Below are 17,798 nucleotides of genomic sequence, written 5' to 3' on the forward strand. Positions count from 1 at the left end.
ATAAGGCAAGGCCGCGTATCGGAAAACGGGAGCATACTAGAATGTGAATGAGCTGTACAGTTGCGAAAGATATGGAGATTTTCTTTCGTTGTTTGATGGATTGTTTATTTTCCTCGTTGTATATTACTTCTAGCAAACGACCACAAATGTGCCGATGTGCCGTCGATGACTTCAACCAGATATGCAGGACGTTCAGTGTGTGTGTATATGTTTATCTGTTCCTGGTACACCACAAAATTATAATCAGAGTTTGTTATACTAATCATGACAACGGCTCTGGTAGCAAATGATATTTAACTTTTTACATGCTTTCCAGCGAATTTTAAGACTAGTTTGCTAACATTCCTAAGCATGCAATGTCCGAGACTACGAAAGTAACGAACGGCACAGACACAAGAGTAAGGAAGTCAGAAAAGTTTGTGGAAATTGAAATGGTACGGAAAGTTAAATTTATTTCACATCCACTATGACGGTAATACGAAACACGGCACTATACTGAAATAGCATTAAATATTGTTCTTCTTTTTTTCGTAGAAACACGAAGAAGTATCTTGTTCGAAAACAGATGTCCTCATAATTGGCAGAAACAATTTCTAATTTTATTAACAAGAGGGCCGCGACGTTATAATTGTTGTTGATGTCAATATGGAATATGATTTTGCGTTATCAGTTATGCGTTACTAACAAAAATGTGCAACGAGTGTTCTCTTCGTCAACATAATGAATTGTGTGTGTGCAATATAAGCAATCAACGCAAGGAACTGTATAGGACCGCTCTACGTGTTAGGCACAGGAATCCGCCGGACTGCGCTCCGATGATACGTAGAAGTGGATACGTAGCAACATCGGCGTAAGATGGCGCAACGAACGTGTTTGAACTGTTGGCAATTATGAAGTGCAGGAGCAATAAACTTTCTACAAGAAAGCCACAAATAATCCGATTCAAACGAAGCGGCTTTATAGGTTACAAGGGTACACCTTGTTGCCCTGGAGATTGGCGCTGCTTCTAGAGCGCAGGACTTAAGGTATCACACTTATCGAGCAATTTATTTCGAGCAGCACAACATCATCAACACGGAAATGGCGGCAAAAAAACAAACCAGCAAATCGTTAAAAGGGTTATACCACAGAGGTCGGCATCTTAGGGACGACGAGGGACGATTTGGTTCTTTTGCAACTATACACAACTGTTTATTTCATTTGTTTTTTTAAACTTTCACACTCTAAAGATTTCTTCGCATCACAATTGCGTGAGTATGAGGACTTACAGCTGGGCAGAAATATGACAATTTACCTGAAGTCCCTGCCCCTGAAGCCCCTGAATTTACATGGGCGAGTAATATCAATTAGAATACTTTCATGCTACTTCTTGTTGAATATGTCAATTGTTGTTGTACTGGAAGGTCGCTAAAGGGACGCGATTTCGGAAAGAGCGCTGTAGTGGACCTATTGTATTTTTGGCACTTCTGAGATTCCCAAAATCCGCCAGACCATTTACTTTTTGCGTGAAGCAGTTGAAGTTATGCCCTGGGTTTAACGATTGGTAGAGCTGTAATGAAATGCAAATAAATACACACATGCCACATAATCACACACACGCATCTCATCCAGCCACAAAAATTGATCTTAATAAATTCATGAAATAAGCGGGAATAACTCAAAAAGTACGAAAAAATTAAAGCTAAAATAGAACGTGGAAGAACTAAAGTAAATTAAAAAAATCTTGGTATGAGCTTTAAAACGAATAAATATAATGAAAATAAACTAATTAACGTTATTAATAATTAGTTAATCGCGTACACGTACAATGTTGTAGAGCAAACATTGACACTAAATTGGAAAATCAAGTCTCGTCCGATGTCCGCAACGCCACGGTGGAACGGGCAGTCACGCATTTACATACACGCAAGAGCATTGGATTGGCATCACCTTTGAATGAATTTTACTTTAAAGAAACCTAGTGTCGAATGAAACAACACTAAAAGAAAGTGTTAGAGCGAAAACATGTTTCACTCCAACAGTCCAAATACAAACCAATTGTCCATAGAATAAAGAGGTACCACGTAAAATCAGACATGTTAGTTTTGGTTTATAATAGGCCATCCGTGCGTTTCATTCATTCCTCTCTTCATTAGCCCCAAAAGCGTCCAAGATTACGGATAGACTGTTGGGTGTTTGAAGGATTCTTGTGTGTATGTAAAGGAGCAGACTTGAGTTCCAAATTATTTCCGAACTTGCCCAACCGGCGCTAAAATTTATAAGAGTTCACACGGCACACGGAGAGTTACGCCAGTTGGGCACGGTGACAAAGAAATTGTTATCTCCTTATTATCAGTACGAAAGAATGATAGAGCGCGTGGTCGAAACAGAGAATTATAATGATCATTAGTAGTGCGAGAACCGTAAAAATCAAGAACGATGTCAAATCTTTTTCGAAACAACAATATTTGATTTTCTAGAACAGAGCAATTATTTAGAGCGTAAGTTGCTAATACTTAGTAAAATTATGATATAACCTAGGAAAAAAACAATAAGGAAAACCCAACAAACAAACAAAAAAATGTTTTCAATCTGGCAAATTTCGAATACATTTCTGTCTCCCCTATTCCTTTTTGGTTGGATATTGCCCACGTCGTGTTAAAATGACGACCCACACGGTCAAGTGGTAAAGCGAAGGTTGCGCAGTGCCAACGCCAACGTCAGGGTTTAATTCGTTGCAATATTGATCGGTGGCATCCCCAACACGAGAGTTTCTTCCCCCTCGCGGCGGGTGATTGGTAAGCGAATGTGGCCGAATGTGCCCGAGGCGCACCACACTATTCTGATGCGTCCCAAACGGTAGGCACAACTGTTCCGCACAAGTTCAATATTTCTTCGAATATAAACTAGCTAGTTAGAACAATCCAAAGTCAAAGATCATCACCGCATCCGTTTCTGTAGTATCTGAATTTCGTGCGACTGTTTCGTTTTTGCGGCGGAACGCGACTATCGTTATCATGTTGTAGCGCGTTCAGAATGTGGAAGTGCCACCCAACTAGATCGAAATTTAACCTGTAGCGTCTCATTTTGTTAGGAGAACTTTTGTATTTTGTGACAAAACGAAACAAAAAAAAAACCAGAATGGCAAAAACATCAACTTGTCTTGCTAGTGAAATGTGTCTGGATAGGGAGGCAATTCGTCGCTACGATACAATTATGCGCGCCTAGTTACGAATTGTTTAGCTGGCCGTGAACACGTTCGCCAAATTACCGTAACCGTTCGCGAATTATGGCGGCCTGTCGCGCGAAGCGGTGAATATTTTTTATAGTGAAAAGACAACAAAACAAAACAAAACACACACACACACAAAACACTTTAAGCTTACTGTACTGCAAAAGGTAACGCGGGCGCGTGGATAGTTGTGAGAAGCTAATAAAAAGTAGAAGACGAAAAAACTAGGAACCCCCACAACAAGGTGGAAAAAGATGCAACGCCCGTGCTGCCAAGAAATAATCCTCCAAGCATTTATGCTAATCGGGGTGCAAACACAAATAATGGGAAAAATTAACCAAATTGAAATAAATCCGTCAACAAAACCGTAACAAAGTGTATGGTACTATTTGATTGAAGATGAACATATTTTGTAGTAAACTCCTTTTTCCCGCTCGTATCTATCGTAATCGCAGGGCACCAATTTCTATGCCGCCAAAAGCCAGCTTCGGACGGCCATCGTGCTGGGGTATCCATGGGAGGGTAAGAATCGTTATGCTATAAGACCATAGAAACACCAGAAGCAAGTGGGAAAGCAAAGCAGACATTGAAACTCGGAACTAAATGTGACGTGCGAAGCACATAACCTGCAGAACGACACGTAACACGAATCGTGAAACAACGTTCAAGCTGTGTCCCGTGATTTTCAGCTTAGGCGCTCTTTACTTGCGCAGCACCAATAGCATAAAGATATGATAGGTTTGCGGCAGAGAAAACATATAGCAAAACCCACGATTCAGACGCCAGAGTTTGAAAAGAGGGCGAAAAAACAGCTGAGAGTGAACTATGTAACATAGCAGGCTTTTGTGGAAAAAGCCGATGGCGGACGAAGATTGTAGCAAAACAAAATATTGTACATGGTAAGATTATTTTTTTGTATACCACTTGTAAACACGCAAGCAAACGCTAAATTTCCGCCCTCTACTGTTTAAGGTTAAATCGCTCTAGTAAAACTCTTGACCGCAATTTATAAACGCCTCATCACCAATAGACAAGCACACGCAAACCAAAATGCGTTCTCCTTCGCGACCAGTCAGAGTATGCGTCTTTCCAAAGCCCAGCAAACCACACCACAGACTGCGGTGCCACGCAAAATGTGCAACAACAGCGTCCAAGACCAAACTAGGAGAACAACAAGTCGAGCATTCGATGGCCAATTTAAAAAAATATACTCGCAACTCGCATAACATTTAATAAATTAGTTAAACAGTTGCTTCCGATAGCACATGTGGATTAATTTGTAGCATAAGAAGAGGAGCAACTAGGTTCGGTCAAAGCCTACTGAACAGTAAACGTCTTTAGTCGATAGACAAAGGCAATGAGCGAAACAGCCGACCTTTACTTTACTCGACGCCGTGGTCTGTAAGGCGCAATCCCAATCGTAGTAGTTGTTCTCATTTAAATTACGCTTGCATCAAATCAGATAAATCAGATTGGTTACTGTCAATACTGTGAAACAAGCACTCTTCTCGTTCAGTTTATAAAAATATGTGAAGGATCGGCACATCTTCTCCCATTGCGTTCAGCATATTGAAACATGCTCGCTAATGTTACTGGTATTGGTGAAGAAAATTAGCCTTTTATCAATGTTGGGTCACTAGGCCAGCTGCCAGGTGACATTGGTGATTTGTAATCATGCTTCGTCGCGTCATCGTTGATTTGTTACGTGGGTCCGTAAAATCATAACTCTTCAATTGCTTACGTCCCTAGTTGAGCCTTGGACATGCGAGGGTTGGTTGTTGTTACACGGTAGCTAAAAGAGCATTCGAAAACCGAGACATCAAAACACAAAAGCGCACTGCCAATTTATATTTAAAACTTAAAAATAAAGCTTGACGAAGTAAAAGCGGGTAAATAGACAAAAAAATTAAAAACGACAACATGAATATATGAAACGAACGATGAATACAGCCTTGGGCGGATATGTGCAATTGTGCTTCAACTCAAAATCTGTTGTCATCCGTTTCCTTTTCGTTCGATGTGTTCAGAACAGTTTTCAATTCAATCACATTCGAGTAACAACACGCCGGTAGCCATTCTGGTAATAATACGCGAAATTCAAACGATATACTATATTTTTTGTTGGCAATTAAGAACAAATATCTCATTCTAGCGAACACGAACCGCATCTGGCTGAATAGTATGCGTGTGCGAGAAAGGGAGATGTATAGAGAAGGAGAGAGAGCTGCACAAAAAATACAATGCTTCACAATTAACCTTGTACCATAGGACAAGAATGAATTCAACGAATTCGAAGAATGTCAACATTATTTTCTGCAACTGCAATAAGACGTTCAAGTGGTAGTGGCAATAAAGAAGCATAATGGAGCGCATCAACACGAAACAATCTGTGAAGCGACGCAACAATGTGGATGTTGTTTGCTGGGAAATTTCACTCTAGAAGTTCCTTTACTTTATGCACCGTGCGACGGCAAACCGACTTACGAAAGTAACGAAACACTAAACTCTTGCACGCATGTAATAAAAAAAAGGAGTGAAAACGGTGCGACAAAAAGAAGAAGTATGCATCCAGCGAATAGTACTGAATTGATTTTCTAACAAAGCACATCGCGCTAGCAAACCAGTCCACAGAGTGCTCACTATTGGTTTATAGTTATTGAAAAGCACTAGTGAAAAGACACGTGTATATGTGTATGATGCGAAACTACAGGATTAACTGAAATGCAGCGCTATGATTGAACGCAGCATGTAGGTTGAAATAAATTATAAAAAGAGAGTTAAAGATGGGTGACGGTGTTTGGGACAAAAAGAAAAATACACACACTCATACACACAAAATCGACAATATGTAAATAGATAAATGAAACAAGCATTAAAGTAACTTTAAACTAATAATTAGCTAAAATAACAAGTAGACGACAGTGTTGCGAAATGGTTGGTAGAAGGAATAGGTTTTGCAACAAACTACGGCAAACGGTTGCCAGTTAAAGTGTCCAATTGTTTTTGTGGTTCCGTGCTCTAATATTTGGAAAAATAAGAAAGAAAAAGGAACAGAAAAGAATTATTTGCATATAAAAGCGGCTGCGGTGAGAAAGTGCCGATACACGGACATCGTTTGAGTAAAAGAAAAAAACCGCATAAAAAATCAAGAAAAGAACAAAAACATAGAAAAACACGAAAAACATATAAGCATAAAAATGTAAAAGAAAGGGTATTACGCACACACACTGATTGACATTCGGACTGGAAACCAAATACAATTAAATTTAGGTGGACTCAGTGGTTCATCAAAAACAACAAATTACAATAGTGAGCTAAAATGATGCGGGCGCAAAACAGTTTGCTAGAAACAAAATATTTTGTTTTTTCTTTCTTGTACATAACTAGTGATACAACACAAGAGTGGACATGTGCGGTAATAATAGGCGTCACCAAAGAGGAATGCAAAGTGTGGCGAACAAATGAAACGCACGGGAGTGTTGAATTATGAAGAATATTGTTTATGAAACAATGAAAAGGAAGGATCTAAGCTAGGAACGAAAGGTAGCAAAATCAAATGGAAGCGCCATAAGCGCCTATTCCGCACCCTGCTGACCGACGCAGAGAGAAATGCGGTTAAAACGTTCGATCAACCTGGCTAAGCGATGTTGTACGAGGAAAGATTGATGTTTGTTTACTAGGACAGTTGAGTAAATTGTAATAAATGTAATGATGAACGGTAGAACCAGTGGGCAGGGGGCAGTAAGGCAGAAACCGAGCGCATGAGAACACACAGTAGAGGCAAACAATAGTAACACGCAGTATTGCTGACAAAACTGGACTAGTTTACACGCAACATGCAGTAGAACAAATCGGCAAATAGGAATGAATTAAGAGTAAACCAATACGACAGCATTGAATAGTGTGGTAAATCTGCATGGCAAACAACCACCAGGAAAAAGGCTTAATAAAATCGTAAAGGAAACCCATAATTATAATTAGCAAAGCGAAGAAACAGCGTAAAAACAAAGGAAAGTTTGTTAGAACGAGCAGATAGATAGAACAGAACCGATACGAAACTGTGAAGCCGTTTGATGATGCGCATTGGTACCACGAAATTAACCAACACGACGCAGCATAGAATAAGACACGCAAAGTAAACTGCGCGAAAGTTAATTGTTTTGAGTTTTAATGATCGGAGCCGTTTCTGTTTCCCCCAAAACGCGAAACCAATAGTTTTTACCTAAATATCCACTTCACCATTCTCTATGACTCTAGGAAGTTAAAACGAATAGAAAAGAGTGCGAGTCGCGGAATCATTGTTAGAAAATGGGATAATTAAGCAAACAAATCTGATCGAATCAGAGGAAGATGCGTAAAACACAAGACACAGAGGACCTAAGACGAACAATACCAGATGCACTATGCAGCATAAGCAAACCGGAGACAGCAGAGCGACACTCTACCGGAAGAGGAAAAAAAGGGCGTAAAAAGAACGCGAGAATAATGAAAAAATAAACAAAACATTCAAAACAATCAACCTTACTTGTTTCATTACTATTGCTGCACCTTTGCTTTTGCTTTTGCAAAAGGGAAGAAACCTTAGCACTGTACATCGATGCGTTATTGGGTTTTTTCGAGTGTTTCTACTATTATCTCCTTAAAGTTTATTGATGTTTTATGGAGAACTTGCAGTTTACTGTGGATTCCAACTATTTTTTCATATGTCGTAGAACCGGCTGTGTTCCGTGCATAGGATATCAAACCGGCAGGAATTTTGCCTACAGTCCAAGGTCGTTATGACCATCAACCACATATGGTTGGACATGTGGGCTGGCCATCAAGTCTTCTCTCTAACTGCCGCATAGAGGGAAGACAGAATGTTTCCAAATTCTAAATGGTATAGGCAAACAGCAAATGTTGATTTCGAATGTTTTATTTTTTATGGTTTAATCTTCCATTACATATAAATAAAAATATCTACTACAGACTTTCCTTTTTTCTGCTGCTTTCCGTAGCTCCGTTACTGGTGGTAGTCACCGTGATTTAAGATCTGCAACATACTCAGAGCCTTGGTTATGCCGGGGGCAGAGCTGCGCCCGTCGCCTGTCCTTTCTCATATGGTTTCCTGTTTCGCCAATGCCACTTCCAGACTCACTCTCTTTTTCGGTACTGGGTTTGTTATCAATTGCTCTTCCGATTTTATTGACATTTTTCCGCGGAACTTTCGGACTGTTACAGTGTTCACGTTTAAATATTAAATGTTTTCGTTTACACTGACATAGGAGGGCTGTGGGGGAGGAGAGCTGTTTTTGGGCAGATTTTCGTCGCGGCGAAACGCTGCTTGGATACTTCTAGTTGAATTTTCGTTTCGTCTGACTGTTTGCTTGAGAAAAGAATAGTCGTCTCCACCCTTCAAAAACGTGAAAAAAAATCGGCCCTTTTGCTTTTAAGTCATGCGGACCTGGTTTCGTTTATTCTTTATATTACGATAATCGAACGCAAACCAATAAAAGGAGTCTACATTTCTTCAGTGACTGCGTTTACTTTTCAATGACATTACCACCTTTCGGGCACAAGAATAATCAGTCAGCAGTTGTAATTGGTGCCAGAAAACACAATATGATGCACAAAGCTTAGAAAACAGATAATAAAAATGCTTATCGTCGTCGACGGGCGAGAAAAGATTCCTTCATCCTATTAATCCCGATATGATGGTGTTATCAACTTTGTTAGTGACGCTATTAGTGGCAGCTTCGAACAGGTCAACTAAATCTCCGCTTGGCGAGTAAATACGCGAACAAAAACAAAACCAATCATCTTTCCACCGCTTTGTCTCTTCGTCCATGTGCAACGAGATAACGAGATGGATGATAGCAAAACAGTGCCAAAGATGAGAGACGTCAGCGCTCATTAGTTTTAGGCGCCCAATGAAGGGTGAACAATCCGCATCCAGATCTCAGCAAAGTAAACCAGAGACGTAACAAAAACAAAAATTAAAACTCGATTGGCGTAGGATGAGCATAGCGCACGTTAGGCAGCACGACGATAACAGCCACAGTAGATGGTGAAGATTAAGCCATGTGGTGGTCATTTTTTCGCTCGAGCATTACGATCCTGTTCCACCTTTTCGCGGTAGCGCTCGTTGCCTCTACGACCGGCATTTTAGTTCGGTGTGGCTGTGTGCAAAAGGAAACGGGAGTAATAAAGATGTTTTCGGTAAGGGGAATCATTCCCATTCGGTGGTGCCCGGCGGTTTGGACGTCAGGTCAAGTAGCACTCGCGAGATTCCGGGCATGCTTGACACTTGTTCTACCATTTTTTGCAGCACCTACGGAAAAGGGCATAAACGTTTGGTCAATGTAAGTCACAGAAACACGAGACGACACATGAGCGCAATGAAGATTTTGAGGAATGTTTAGAACTTAGTGCAAAATAAATGGATAGATTGCTAAAACAGACGCCGCGAGTAACAAAGGTGTTAATTTTTTGACAAAATACACCCTACTCACAGTTGTCGGTAATCGATCTGTGCCGGGGATCGCTGGCACGCCGGTCATGAAATCGTTCGTAACGAAAGGTCGCAGCACGACGGACCGCATACAGGACGGGGTCTTCTGAGCCGGATCACGATCGAAATGAATTGGTATCAGTATGACAGGCATTTGCGAGATTTGACGCATACATTCGTGTTCCAGCAGGATCTACGAGTTCAATGACAAAAAATGATGAAATATGTTGCCCATGGCGCAAACCTATGACTGCGTACCTTGTTGACGATGCTGTCTGCCTGTCGCAGCTGACAGACCACACTTTCGGTGAGCAGGGTATGGGTAATGTCCTGCACTGGATACTGCACAACATCACCAAAAACGTAGCAAACTCTATTTACATTATGCAGGATGCGCGGTATTAACTTAGCAAGGAACAGCATATCCTGCCAGTTTGGCACGTCCTTGCTAGACAGGCCCACGGCGTAACTATACGAACGTTTGTCCCCTAGCAAGAGAAGTCGACAAGGAATGAGCAATGGAAAGGTGCTCAATGCGTGCTCATAACGAACTTACCTTGCACGCCGACGCTTCGGATTGGCAGTAACGTTGCATTCAGCTTGATCGTGCTTGAAATACGACAAAGCTGCTGCTGGTCCTCCTTCGTGGTCGTACCGGAAACGCGATTCAGCAGTGCATGATTTTTCTCGAGCTTATTTTTGTAGTCTACTATCACTTTGACTATGACCTTGGGAAAGACGAAAATTAAATTAAACATTCGAGTTCATATAACATCCCGAGAGCCTAGGGCGGTTTATCTAACCGGACGTACTTGCGTTTCGGAATAGTCTTTCATGTATGCTTCCTCGGCACAAAGCACCCGAATTGCCAGGCCTGGGCCGGGGAAGGGATGTCGTTCAATGAGATGGGCTGGAAGGCCCAGAGAGTACCCGAGCTGTCGCACCTCGTCCTTGTGGAAGTCTCGCAGGGGCTCAATGACGCGCCCGGCATCGCGCAATTGGCGAATCAGCTCCGTGTCATTGTGGTGCGTTTTGATTGTATCTGCTTTCGCGCTGACCAACGCTGAAGCGGATTCGATCAGATCCGGACGGAGTGTACCCTGGGCAAGGTAAACTTCGTCCGCGTTCAGTTTCATCTCGCGCAGCACTTCGTTCGACACCTTCACGAACACGTCGCCAATGATTTTGCGCTTGTCCTCCGGGCTGATCGTCTGGCACAACATCTGTGTGTCCTGATTGTAAAGTGACCCGGGCAGCTTTACCGTGGTCGTACCCTTCATGAACTTGTAGACTGCATTTTTAACGAACAGATCCACGCCCACCTCCCGTAACGATTTTTCGACATTCGCACTCTCGTTCAGGCGCATAAAACCTGTCCGTAAAAGAGGAATAACGAATGAACGAAAACGAAACAATTCATATAAACCCGTAGCAACTTTTTATAACCTCCTTCACCAACTTACCATTATCGATATGGACAGCGATTACCTGCTCCGGTTTTAAGGCATGTCTGAGCAAAGCGGCACACACGGTAGAGTCCACGCCGCCGCTAACCAGCAACTGCGACACAACGGAAAGCAAGTAACACCAAAACGACGTTGATTTTAATCACTTGTTTGTTGAATTTTCAAACCAGTTGCAGTTTATGAAACAGGACGAAGGTGACTTACCAACACTTTACCGTTGCCAACATGCTCCCTAATGTAGCTGATGCATTCTTCCTCGCGGTTGCTCATAGTGAAGTTCGGTTGTAATCCGGCAATATCCATGAGGAAGTTGGAGAGCATCTGTTTACCGTTCACCGTTAAATCAACCTAAGGGAGAAGGCGGAAACCCAGGTCATTGCCAGGTATCCAAGCACCTGCAAAACCTATTGTTAGTTACCTCTGGGTGAAACTGCAAGCCGTAGATGCGTAACTGTTCGTTGTAGATCGCGGCCACAAGGTTATTCGATGACGATGCTCCCACCTTCAGCCTGCTACCCACTCGGTCAATACTGTCACCGTGGGTGAGCAAAACCTTTTGCAAACGCTGTAAACGACTGTGTAGTAGAAAAAAAACAGATGCCATCAGAGATATTCAATGCCAGCTCAAGATTTAGTGGTAGTATTAGTACAAGTACAAAAGACAGAGTATTGAATCCAAATCTACTTGCTCTTTGTTTATATTAAGTTACACATTGATAAAAAAATGTTACATCAGGTGTAGCTTTCAATCAAAAATTCACAAAATTGAAAGTTGTTCCTGGTGCATAGGTTTAACCATTTTTTTCTGGGAGGGTTGTATCAAAGATCACCGTACACTGCGAGGACGACCCTTTTCTTATTCCTCCACTTCCAACGGTCGATAGAACGATCAACCCTTGAAGTTTTCATTGTTCTGTGGCCGTTGCACGGATTGAGACGGACGGCTCATCGTTCATGGTAGTTCAGTACTTACTTGAACAAGGGGCAGCTATCTTCGACCTCAACCGTGTGCTCTCCATCCTCACGAATATCCTTCTTTTGTACGGTACCGTCGAATTCTTTGTTTATTATTTGCATTCCATAGCATATACCTGTAAAAAGTTGTGAACCATATTTATCGACTCCACGAGCTTTCGTGAAAGTATCAGTAGCAACGAAGCGCCAGATATCTTTCTGTTTTCTGTTCCCTGTTTTATCCACGATAACCGACCATTAGCAAACACTCACCTAGAATCGGTAAGCCTATTTTAAAAATATCGGGATCATACTTTGGCGCATCGTCGGCGTACACAGAGTTCGGCCCACCGGATATGACAACTGCTCGGTAGCCAAGTTCTTTAAGTTTTAAGGCAGACGTTTCCAGAGGTAAAATATCTGATTTTACATTCAACTCGCGCACCTTTCGATCGATAACCTAAAAAGAGCATCCGAAAGAAAATATGGAAGTCAACAACTTTAAAGCGCTGCGTTCACTGGAACAGAAGCAAACGACAACTACTACCCACCTTTCCGTACTGTGATCCAGCATCTAGTATCGCCACGCGATCATTATGTAAGCCTCCATTTTCCGTTGGGCAACTTGTTTTATTCAACGTAGTCATGTCTTGATCTTTGCAACACTGAAATAGACATTGAAGAAAAGAAGACCAGAGCGTTGAGGTACAAGAAGATTGTTGCTAGGTTTTGCCGTTTACTGATAACATCACTTTTCTACGATCGTAAAGTCGATCGACACAGTACTAATGTTGCCTAGCAGGACTAACAAAACATAAACATTGCCATTGCCACCCATTGCCTAAATGAAACGCATTCGCACAACAGCGTCGAATCACTAAAAACTCACAGCACGTTCCGTTTTCAACTTAGAAACAAAGTTGGCGGTTTTTCAATATCATTTGTGATCGTGCAATTATTAAATACGACTCAGTCCGTTTCTCTCAACATATATTAGGGTTTCATTCCAGATTGTGCGTGGTAATCTATGCAGCATTGGGACGGTCAGGTGTCACAGCGCAGTACTAAATCGTTGGTAAAAACAAAACAACAATTTTAGGTTATGGTGTGTTCAACGTTTTTGTCCATTCAATGACATAGTATTTCTTGCAAGCGCAAGCAAGCGATGAAAATTTGCAACGCCATTCATCCTATGCATCGGCGGCAGAAGGATTTATTGTTCAACTTGATGCCCTGGCGAACTGGCGAACTTCTACAATTTCATCGTGGCTAAAACGCAAGTGCAATATCGGCTCTGTGCATTACTGTGTTATAGCGGAATGGCAGCAAGCGCATACTAAAAGGTCACAACCGATGACCACAGGCGATACACAAATTAGAAGCGGAGCTGCGTTTTAGCTCTTCCGTCTACCCCCCGGGCCGGGCCTAGTAATGCTGGGCGTGATCTGTTTTCACCTGATCGGTGGCTCAGAAGGATACGTGTGTGGAGTTCGAGAGGGAGAATATTTACACGAAAGAAGATACGTAAGAACATCCACGGCAGCGTTCGTCGACGGGTTCCGTAGTGCTCCGTTTCTCGATCCTTTATGCAATAACCACTGGTATCCAACTGTATAACCACTGCTCATCAACAACAATCAACACCGCGTTCGCTCCTCCTCGCTGTTGACTGTCGACGACTTCGCGACGTCTTTAAGGCGGAACCCCCGAAAGAGTTTGTCGCTTCCCGTCAGGGTTGTGGAAGTGCGAGCGACAAGTAAATAAAAGGTAAGATAAGCGATGAGCACGACTTGGAGAGACCACTGGATAGAAATGGGCACGACTTTTCTTCCAACATCAGCGAAAGCCGACTGCGACGGTCGATCGCCCCGTAAGCTGACGCCTACGGTAGAGTAATTTGATTCGTCGTGCACCTGAGTTTTCCGGATCTGTGCACGATAGCCAACAACCAACACCACGCATCGCCAATTTCCTCCGACTTAACGCGCCACCAATACCGTTGCCAATCAACAAAAAGAAAAATGCGAGCCTTCTTTTCACTTTGTGGCGATAGTAGGAAGAATTCCAACACCAATAGCAGCGCTCTGTCAAAATTGGCTTCGATGGTCACCTTTCGCGCACACACCAATGCAGTTGGCAATCAACGCGATCCGTTTTTCTTTTGGCCGTGAGGTGTCATCTCTCTTCGCCTGCCTTTTCTCGGAACAGTGACATCCACGGCGGATACGCACCCGTCCCGTCGTCGCGGATAGGTCACGCTTTTCGGCCAGTTTTCCTTGCGAGACTAGCGGCGTGTGTGTGTGAACGACTGGGAGCTGTTAAATTGTGCGCTATCAGCTTTTCCAAAAACACACGGATGGCACATTGTTACCCCTTGTACTGCGGCGAGAGAACGAATGATGAGACATGCGATTTGCGGTGCACTTCGAAAGCCATTGCAGGCAATGTTTTTTTTTCCGAGGTAGTGTCAGCAGTTAGGGGGCAAAATATGAATTACCTTCAGAGGACGCACAAGGCAAAAGAGCACGTATTCAGTCGATCTTTATGACAGCCACCTTTTGCGTGAAAGCGCTGTCAGGTTGTCCGTAATCGTGTGATCGTCCTGTTGAACGTAAACTTTCTCCAGCATCAAACGTAACTATCTGCACAGAATGTAAATTGCCTTTCCCACGCTTTGCCGATTCCAGGCCGATGTAGCAGGACAACACACAAAACACGCACTAACCGGCGCCGCAAGGACGCTCAACTATGCGGGGCTCTTATCTCGCACACGCCGTCAATGCTGCAGATTACTAGTTTGGTGACTTTGCTGTAGCTTTATAATTAATTTGAGTGGAAAAAATACACCATTTAATCGTAGCGCAGGTTCGGCCAAAGCGATTGTTCGTTCTACCAATCACGAGCAGGACACACACCACAGCGGAATGAGTTACATGGCGACGGCGACAGCAGCGGCAACAGACAGCTACGGGGCGAAACCGCACAGAGCGAATGGGCGAGTCCAAATGCCGACCAATTCGCCCACCTTTGTGGCAATAGTCGGCGCAAGAGAGCTGTCAAAAGAAAAGTCGTTACATATAAGAATTAGCGCATTCTGAAGAAATTAATTAATACAATAAGTCAAAGCGCATCAAGCAAACAACAATCACTCGTTCCATGAAGTTCTTACAACAAAGTTTCAAAGTAGTAAGTACATTTATTAAAGACACTCATTCAATTCATTGCTCTTGTGCCCGGCAGTTTCGTGCGTTCCTCTTTTATCGCGTTCACAATGTCCACTACCAGAGGGTGTGAAAATTTGTTTTCTGTAGAATCAAAGAACTCTTGCAGGTGCATGGGACAACTATCGCGCTTTTCGTATTCATACGCTTGCATGACCATATCAAGCCGATCGAGATCCTTCACAAACTTTGCCTCTGGAGTTTGACCTTCCTCATATTCCTGAACAACATAGAACGAAGGAAATGATGTGACTACGTTAGATCAAATAGTGTACGAAGATTTACAAATACGCGCCAAACCACTCACATTGAATAAAGCCATCACCTTGTCCTTATTTGGACCTAACAAGTTTGCTATTTCGGTCATAGCAGAAAACTCTCGGAGTACCTTTTCTTCACGGGGAACTCCGCAATACGGGGTGATGTCCCCAACGATTCCCTCCGCTAGATCGTGAACAAGCGCTGTAACATAACCGATGAGAATTTTAATAGCCTCCAAAAGAGTGCCAGATCAATAAAACAAATTACACATTTCCATCACCCGAGTGCGATCCAAACCGTGACAGTCTTCTAAGAAAAACGACATCATAGCCATTCGGTACATGTGACTCGAAACGGTCTCACAATCTTGAACTTTCCTCAGGACCCATCCTGTTCGTTTCAAATGCTGCGAAAGAAAAGCAAATCTTTTAGTGTGATAGTTATGCATTTGTTTGGCCAGCTCACCTTAAGACTGCCTATCACCTCCATAAATTTGAGGTAGTTCTTCATTATCTACTCAAAGCAAGATAACAGCTAGGAAATTAGTCTACACAAGCCGAGCCTAATCGTTAACACCTTAACGTAGCAATTAGCAACTAAGGTGTAGATCTAACAAAAACCAACAAAGATACCTGTTTCAGTCGTCGCAATAAGAAAATTTGCTTACTCTTCAACCCCAACGATCCGTCCAACACCCAAGAACTGATAGAAATTCTTACTATTTTAACAAAATAAGCATCATTAAATTTATAACTTTCTGCTTTCAGAGACTAATCAGAAAATCAAAAACAAAAATCAGAAACGTCAACTGTTCTCGTTCACTTGACAGTTCGAACGTGAGCCAAATTTCCCAAATTACCAAAACAACCAAACATTTGCTCATTTAACCATTTTAAGCTAAATTTTCTTGTTTAGCCGTAAATGATTAATCAACTAAAAAAATATTGCATAATTTCGGTCCTATTGTGCAACAATTTTAAACCTTTTCCTGTTTGACAGAAATGATTATTTGAACCAATATAGCCAAACAGAAAACGAATTATTGCACTCGACACCATAAACGCAGCAACGACTAGGGCAAAATGTAAATAAAAATATCTTTTGATTATTCAGTAGCAAAGAAGAAATAAGAAGAAGAAGAAGGAGTTCTCATAACAATGCTAAAAGTTTCACAACAAAATACAGTTTACAAATTGTTTCACAGTACTTTGAGGTACGTAACACTTTCTAATGAAGGGTGAGTTAAATATTCACTGTCGAGGAACTTTTCATCGCCTTTTTTCATTGCAGATATGCGCATCGGACTCACTACAATGTTTTAAAAATACAACCCAATTGCAACGCACGCGATATTCGTTCAGCTTTCATTAAACTTTCTAAAGAGGTACTGATAAGTACCTTTTAAATTAAAACGCCTTCAAGCTTAACAGCCTTTGCTTAACTGTTTTTGATGTGTTAATTGTTCAGCTTCATCCGGATGTGAATGTCAGTATCGGTAAAAACTACGATAACAAATCTTTCGTTGAGCTTCTCGAAGCATATCAAGTTCTGAGCAAACCAGAATCTCGAGCTGCATATGATTATGAACTTTCGTTAGCGGCCAATGGGAATGGACAGCAAATTTTTCACAGGCATGTACACTGCACATTGGAAACGATATGCAAAACTCTTATCACTGATCAATTTGGTAGCTTTTTAGAACCTATAGCGACATTTATTTTAATACAGACCATGGGCTTCGGCAAATCAAAAGCATGCCGATTACGGAGAGGAATCGTACTACGGAATTAAAGGGGTTAAAAAGGTGAGCAATTGGACGATCGTTCTATTTTGCGCTGTGTTCATGATGATTGGGATCTGTTTGCAGACTATAGCTATCAGGTAATGTTCTTTTTATTTAATGTTGGTAACAAACCTTGTAAAAGTAATATGTTTGACTTTTCACAGTAAATCGTTCACGTTTAAACGTCAGCAGTTGGACGAATTTTCAAGGCAGAATGCAATTCAGCATGCTGAAGTACGAGAGGAAGCTGAAAAACATGGAAACAAAGCGCAAATAGAGCGTATGAGGACAAAGTTAAATAAGGAAATCATTTGATACGGGATTTCTGTAGATACTTTTAAAGATCCCTGCGATGCTTTGTAAATAATAAAGAATTAGACAATGTTGATTAATGATTGTTTGACATTGTTCA

The 17,798-nt window shown here is 41.9% G+C and overlaps 3 protein-coding genes across 4 annotated transcripts; 1 reads left to right on the plus strand and 2 right to left on the minus strand.

Moving 5' to 3' along the window:
• Window positions 1–8,143: 8,143 nt before the first annotated feature.
• On the minus strand, window positions 8,144–14,086 carry LOC128274540 (GMP synthase [glutamine-hydrolyzing]). Its single transcript, XM_053012768.1, has 12 exons — window positions 13,632–14,086; window positions 12,673–12,786; window positions 12,395–12,581; window positions 12,141–12,258; window positions 11,586–11,742; window positions 11,372–11,515; window positions 11,165–11,261; window positions 10,514–11,073; window positions 10,258–10,429; window positions 9,960–10,189; window positions 9,703–9,894; window positions 8,144–9,521 (listed from the first exon to the last, which is right to left on the minus strand). The coding sequence occupies exons 1-12, from the start codon at window positions 13,653–13,655 to the stop codon at window positions 9,420–9,422; spliced, it is 2,097 nt and encodes a 698-aa protein (XP_052868728.1). The 5' UTR covers window positions 13,656–14,086; the 3' UTR covers window positions 8,144–9,419.
• Window positions 14,087–15,215: 1,129 nt separating this feature from the next.
• Window positions 15,216–16,305, minus strand: LOC128272241 (5'-deoxynucleotidase HDDC2). Of its 2 annotated transcripts, none has more exons than XM_053010015.1 (4): window positions 16,236–16,305; window positions 15,871–16,009; window positions 15,650–15,804; window positions 15,216–15,562 (listed from the first exon to the last, which is right to left on the minus strand). In XM_053010015.1, the coding sequence occupies exons 2-4, from the start codon at window positions 15,944–15,946 to the stop codon at window positions 15,335–15,337; spliced, it is 459 nt and encodes a 152-aa protein (XP_052865975.1). In that variant the 5' UTR covers window positions 15,947–16,009; window positions 16,236–16,305; the 3' UTR covers window positions 15,216–15,334. The 2 variants fall into 2 exon arrangements, with proteins under 2 accessions (XP_052865975.1, XP_052865974.1); XM_053010014.1 differs by lacking the exon at window positions 16,236–16,305 and adding an exon at window positions 16,069–16,211.
• A 411-nt stretch (window positions 16,306–16,716) lies between these two features.
• LOC128272240 (dnaJ-like protein 60) lies at window positions 16,717–17,772 on the plus strand. Its single transcript, XM_053010013.1, has 5 exons — window positions 16,717–16,816; window positions 16,894–16,987; window positions 17,071–17,234; window positions 17,332–17,484; window positions 17,551–17,772. The coding sequence occupies exons 1-5, from the start codon at window positions 16,761–16,763 to the stop codon at window positions 17,699–17,701; spliced, it is 618 nt and encodes a 205-aa protein (XP_052865973.1). The 5' UTR covers window positions 16,717–16,760; the 3' UTR covers window positions 17,702–17,772.
• The last annotated feature ends 26 nt before the right edge of the window (window positions 17,773–17,798 follow it).

The sequence above is a fragment of the Anopheles cruzii genome, chromosome 3 (assembly GCF_943734635.1).
Source record: "Anopheles cruzii chromosome 3, idAnoCruzAS_RS32_06, whole genome shotgun sequence".
Lineage (NCBI taxonomy): Eukaryota > Metazoa > Arthropoda > Insecta > Diptera > Culicidae > Anopheles > Anopheles cruzii.

Bases quoted from the DNA above. Each gene is read 5' to 3' on its own strand.
- LOC128274540 (XM_053012768.1), bottom strand. From the start codon at position 13,655: ATGTTCTTACGTATCTTCTTTCGT. The intron at 12,582-12,672 runs GTGGGTAGTAGT...TGCTCTTTTTAG, and splicing joins CTGGATCACAGTACGGAAAG to GTTATCGATCGAAAGGTGCG. The intron at 9,895-9,959 runs GTACGCAGTCAT...TTGAACTCGTAG, and splicing joins CAGACAGCATCGTCAACAAG to ATCCTGCTGGAACACGAATG.
- LOC128272241 (XM_053010014.1), bottom strand. From the start codon at position 16,113: ATGAAGAACTACCTCAAATTTATGGAGGTGATAGGCAGTCTTAAG. The intron at 15,805-15,870 runs GTAATTTGTTTT...GTTATGTTACAG, and splicing joins CACTCGGGTGATGGAAATGT to CGCTTGTTCACGATCTAGCG. The intron at 15,563-15,649 runs GTGAGTGGTTTG...TATGTTGTTCAG, and splicing joins AGGTGATGGCTTTATTCAAT to GAATATGAGGAAGGTCAAAC.
- LOC128272240 (XM_053010013.1), top strand. From the start codon at position 16,761: ATGCTAAAAGTTTCACAACAAAATACAGTTTACAAATTGTTTCACAGT. The intron at 16,817-16,893 runs GTACGTAACACT...TTTTCATTGCAG, and splicing joins TTGTTTCACAGTACTTTGAG to ATATGCGCATCGGACTCACT. The intron at 16,988-17,070 runs GTACTGATAAGT...TTAATTGTTCAG, and splicing joins TCATTAAACTTTCTAAAGAG to CTTCATCCGGATGTGAATGT.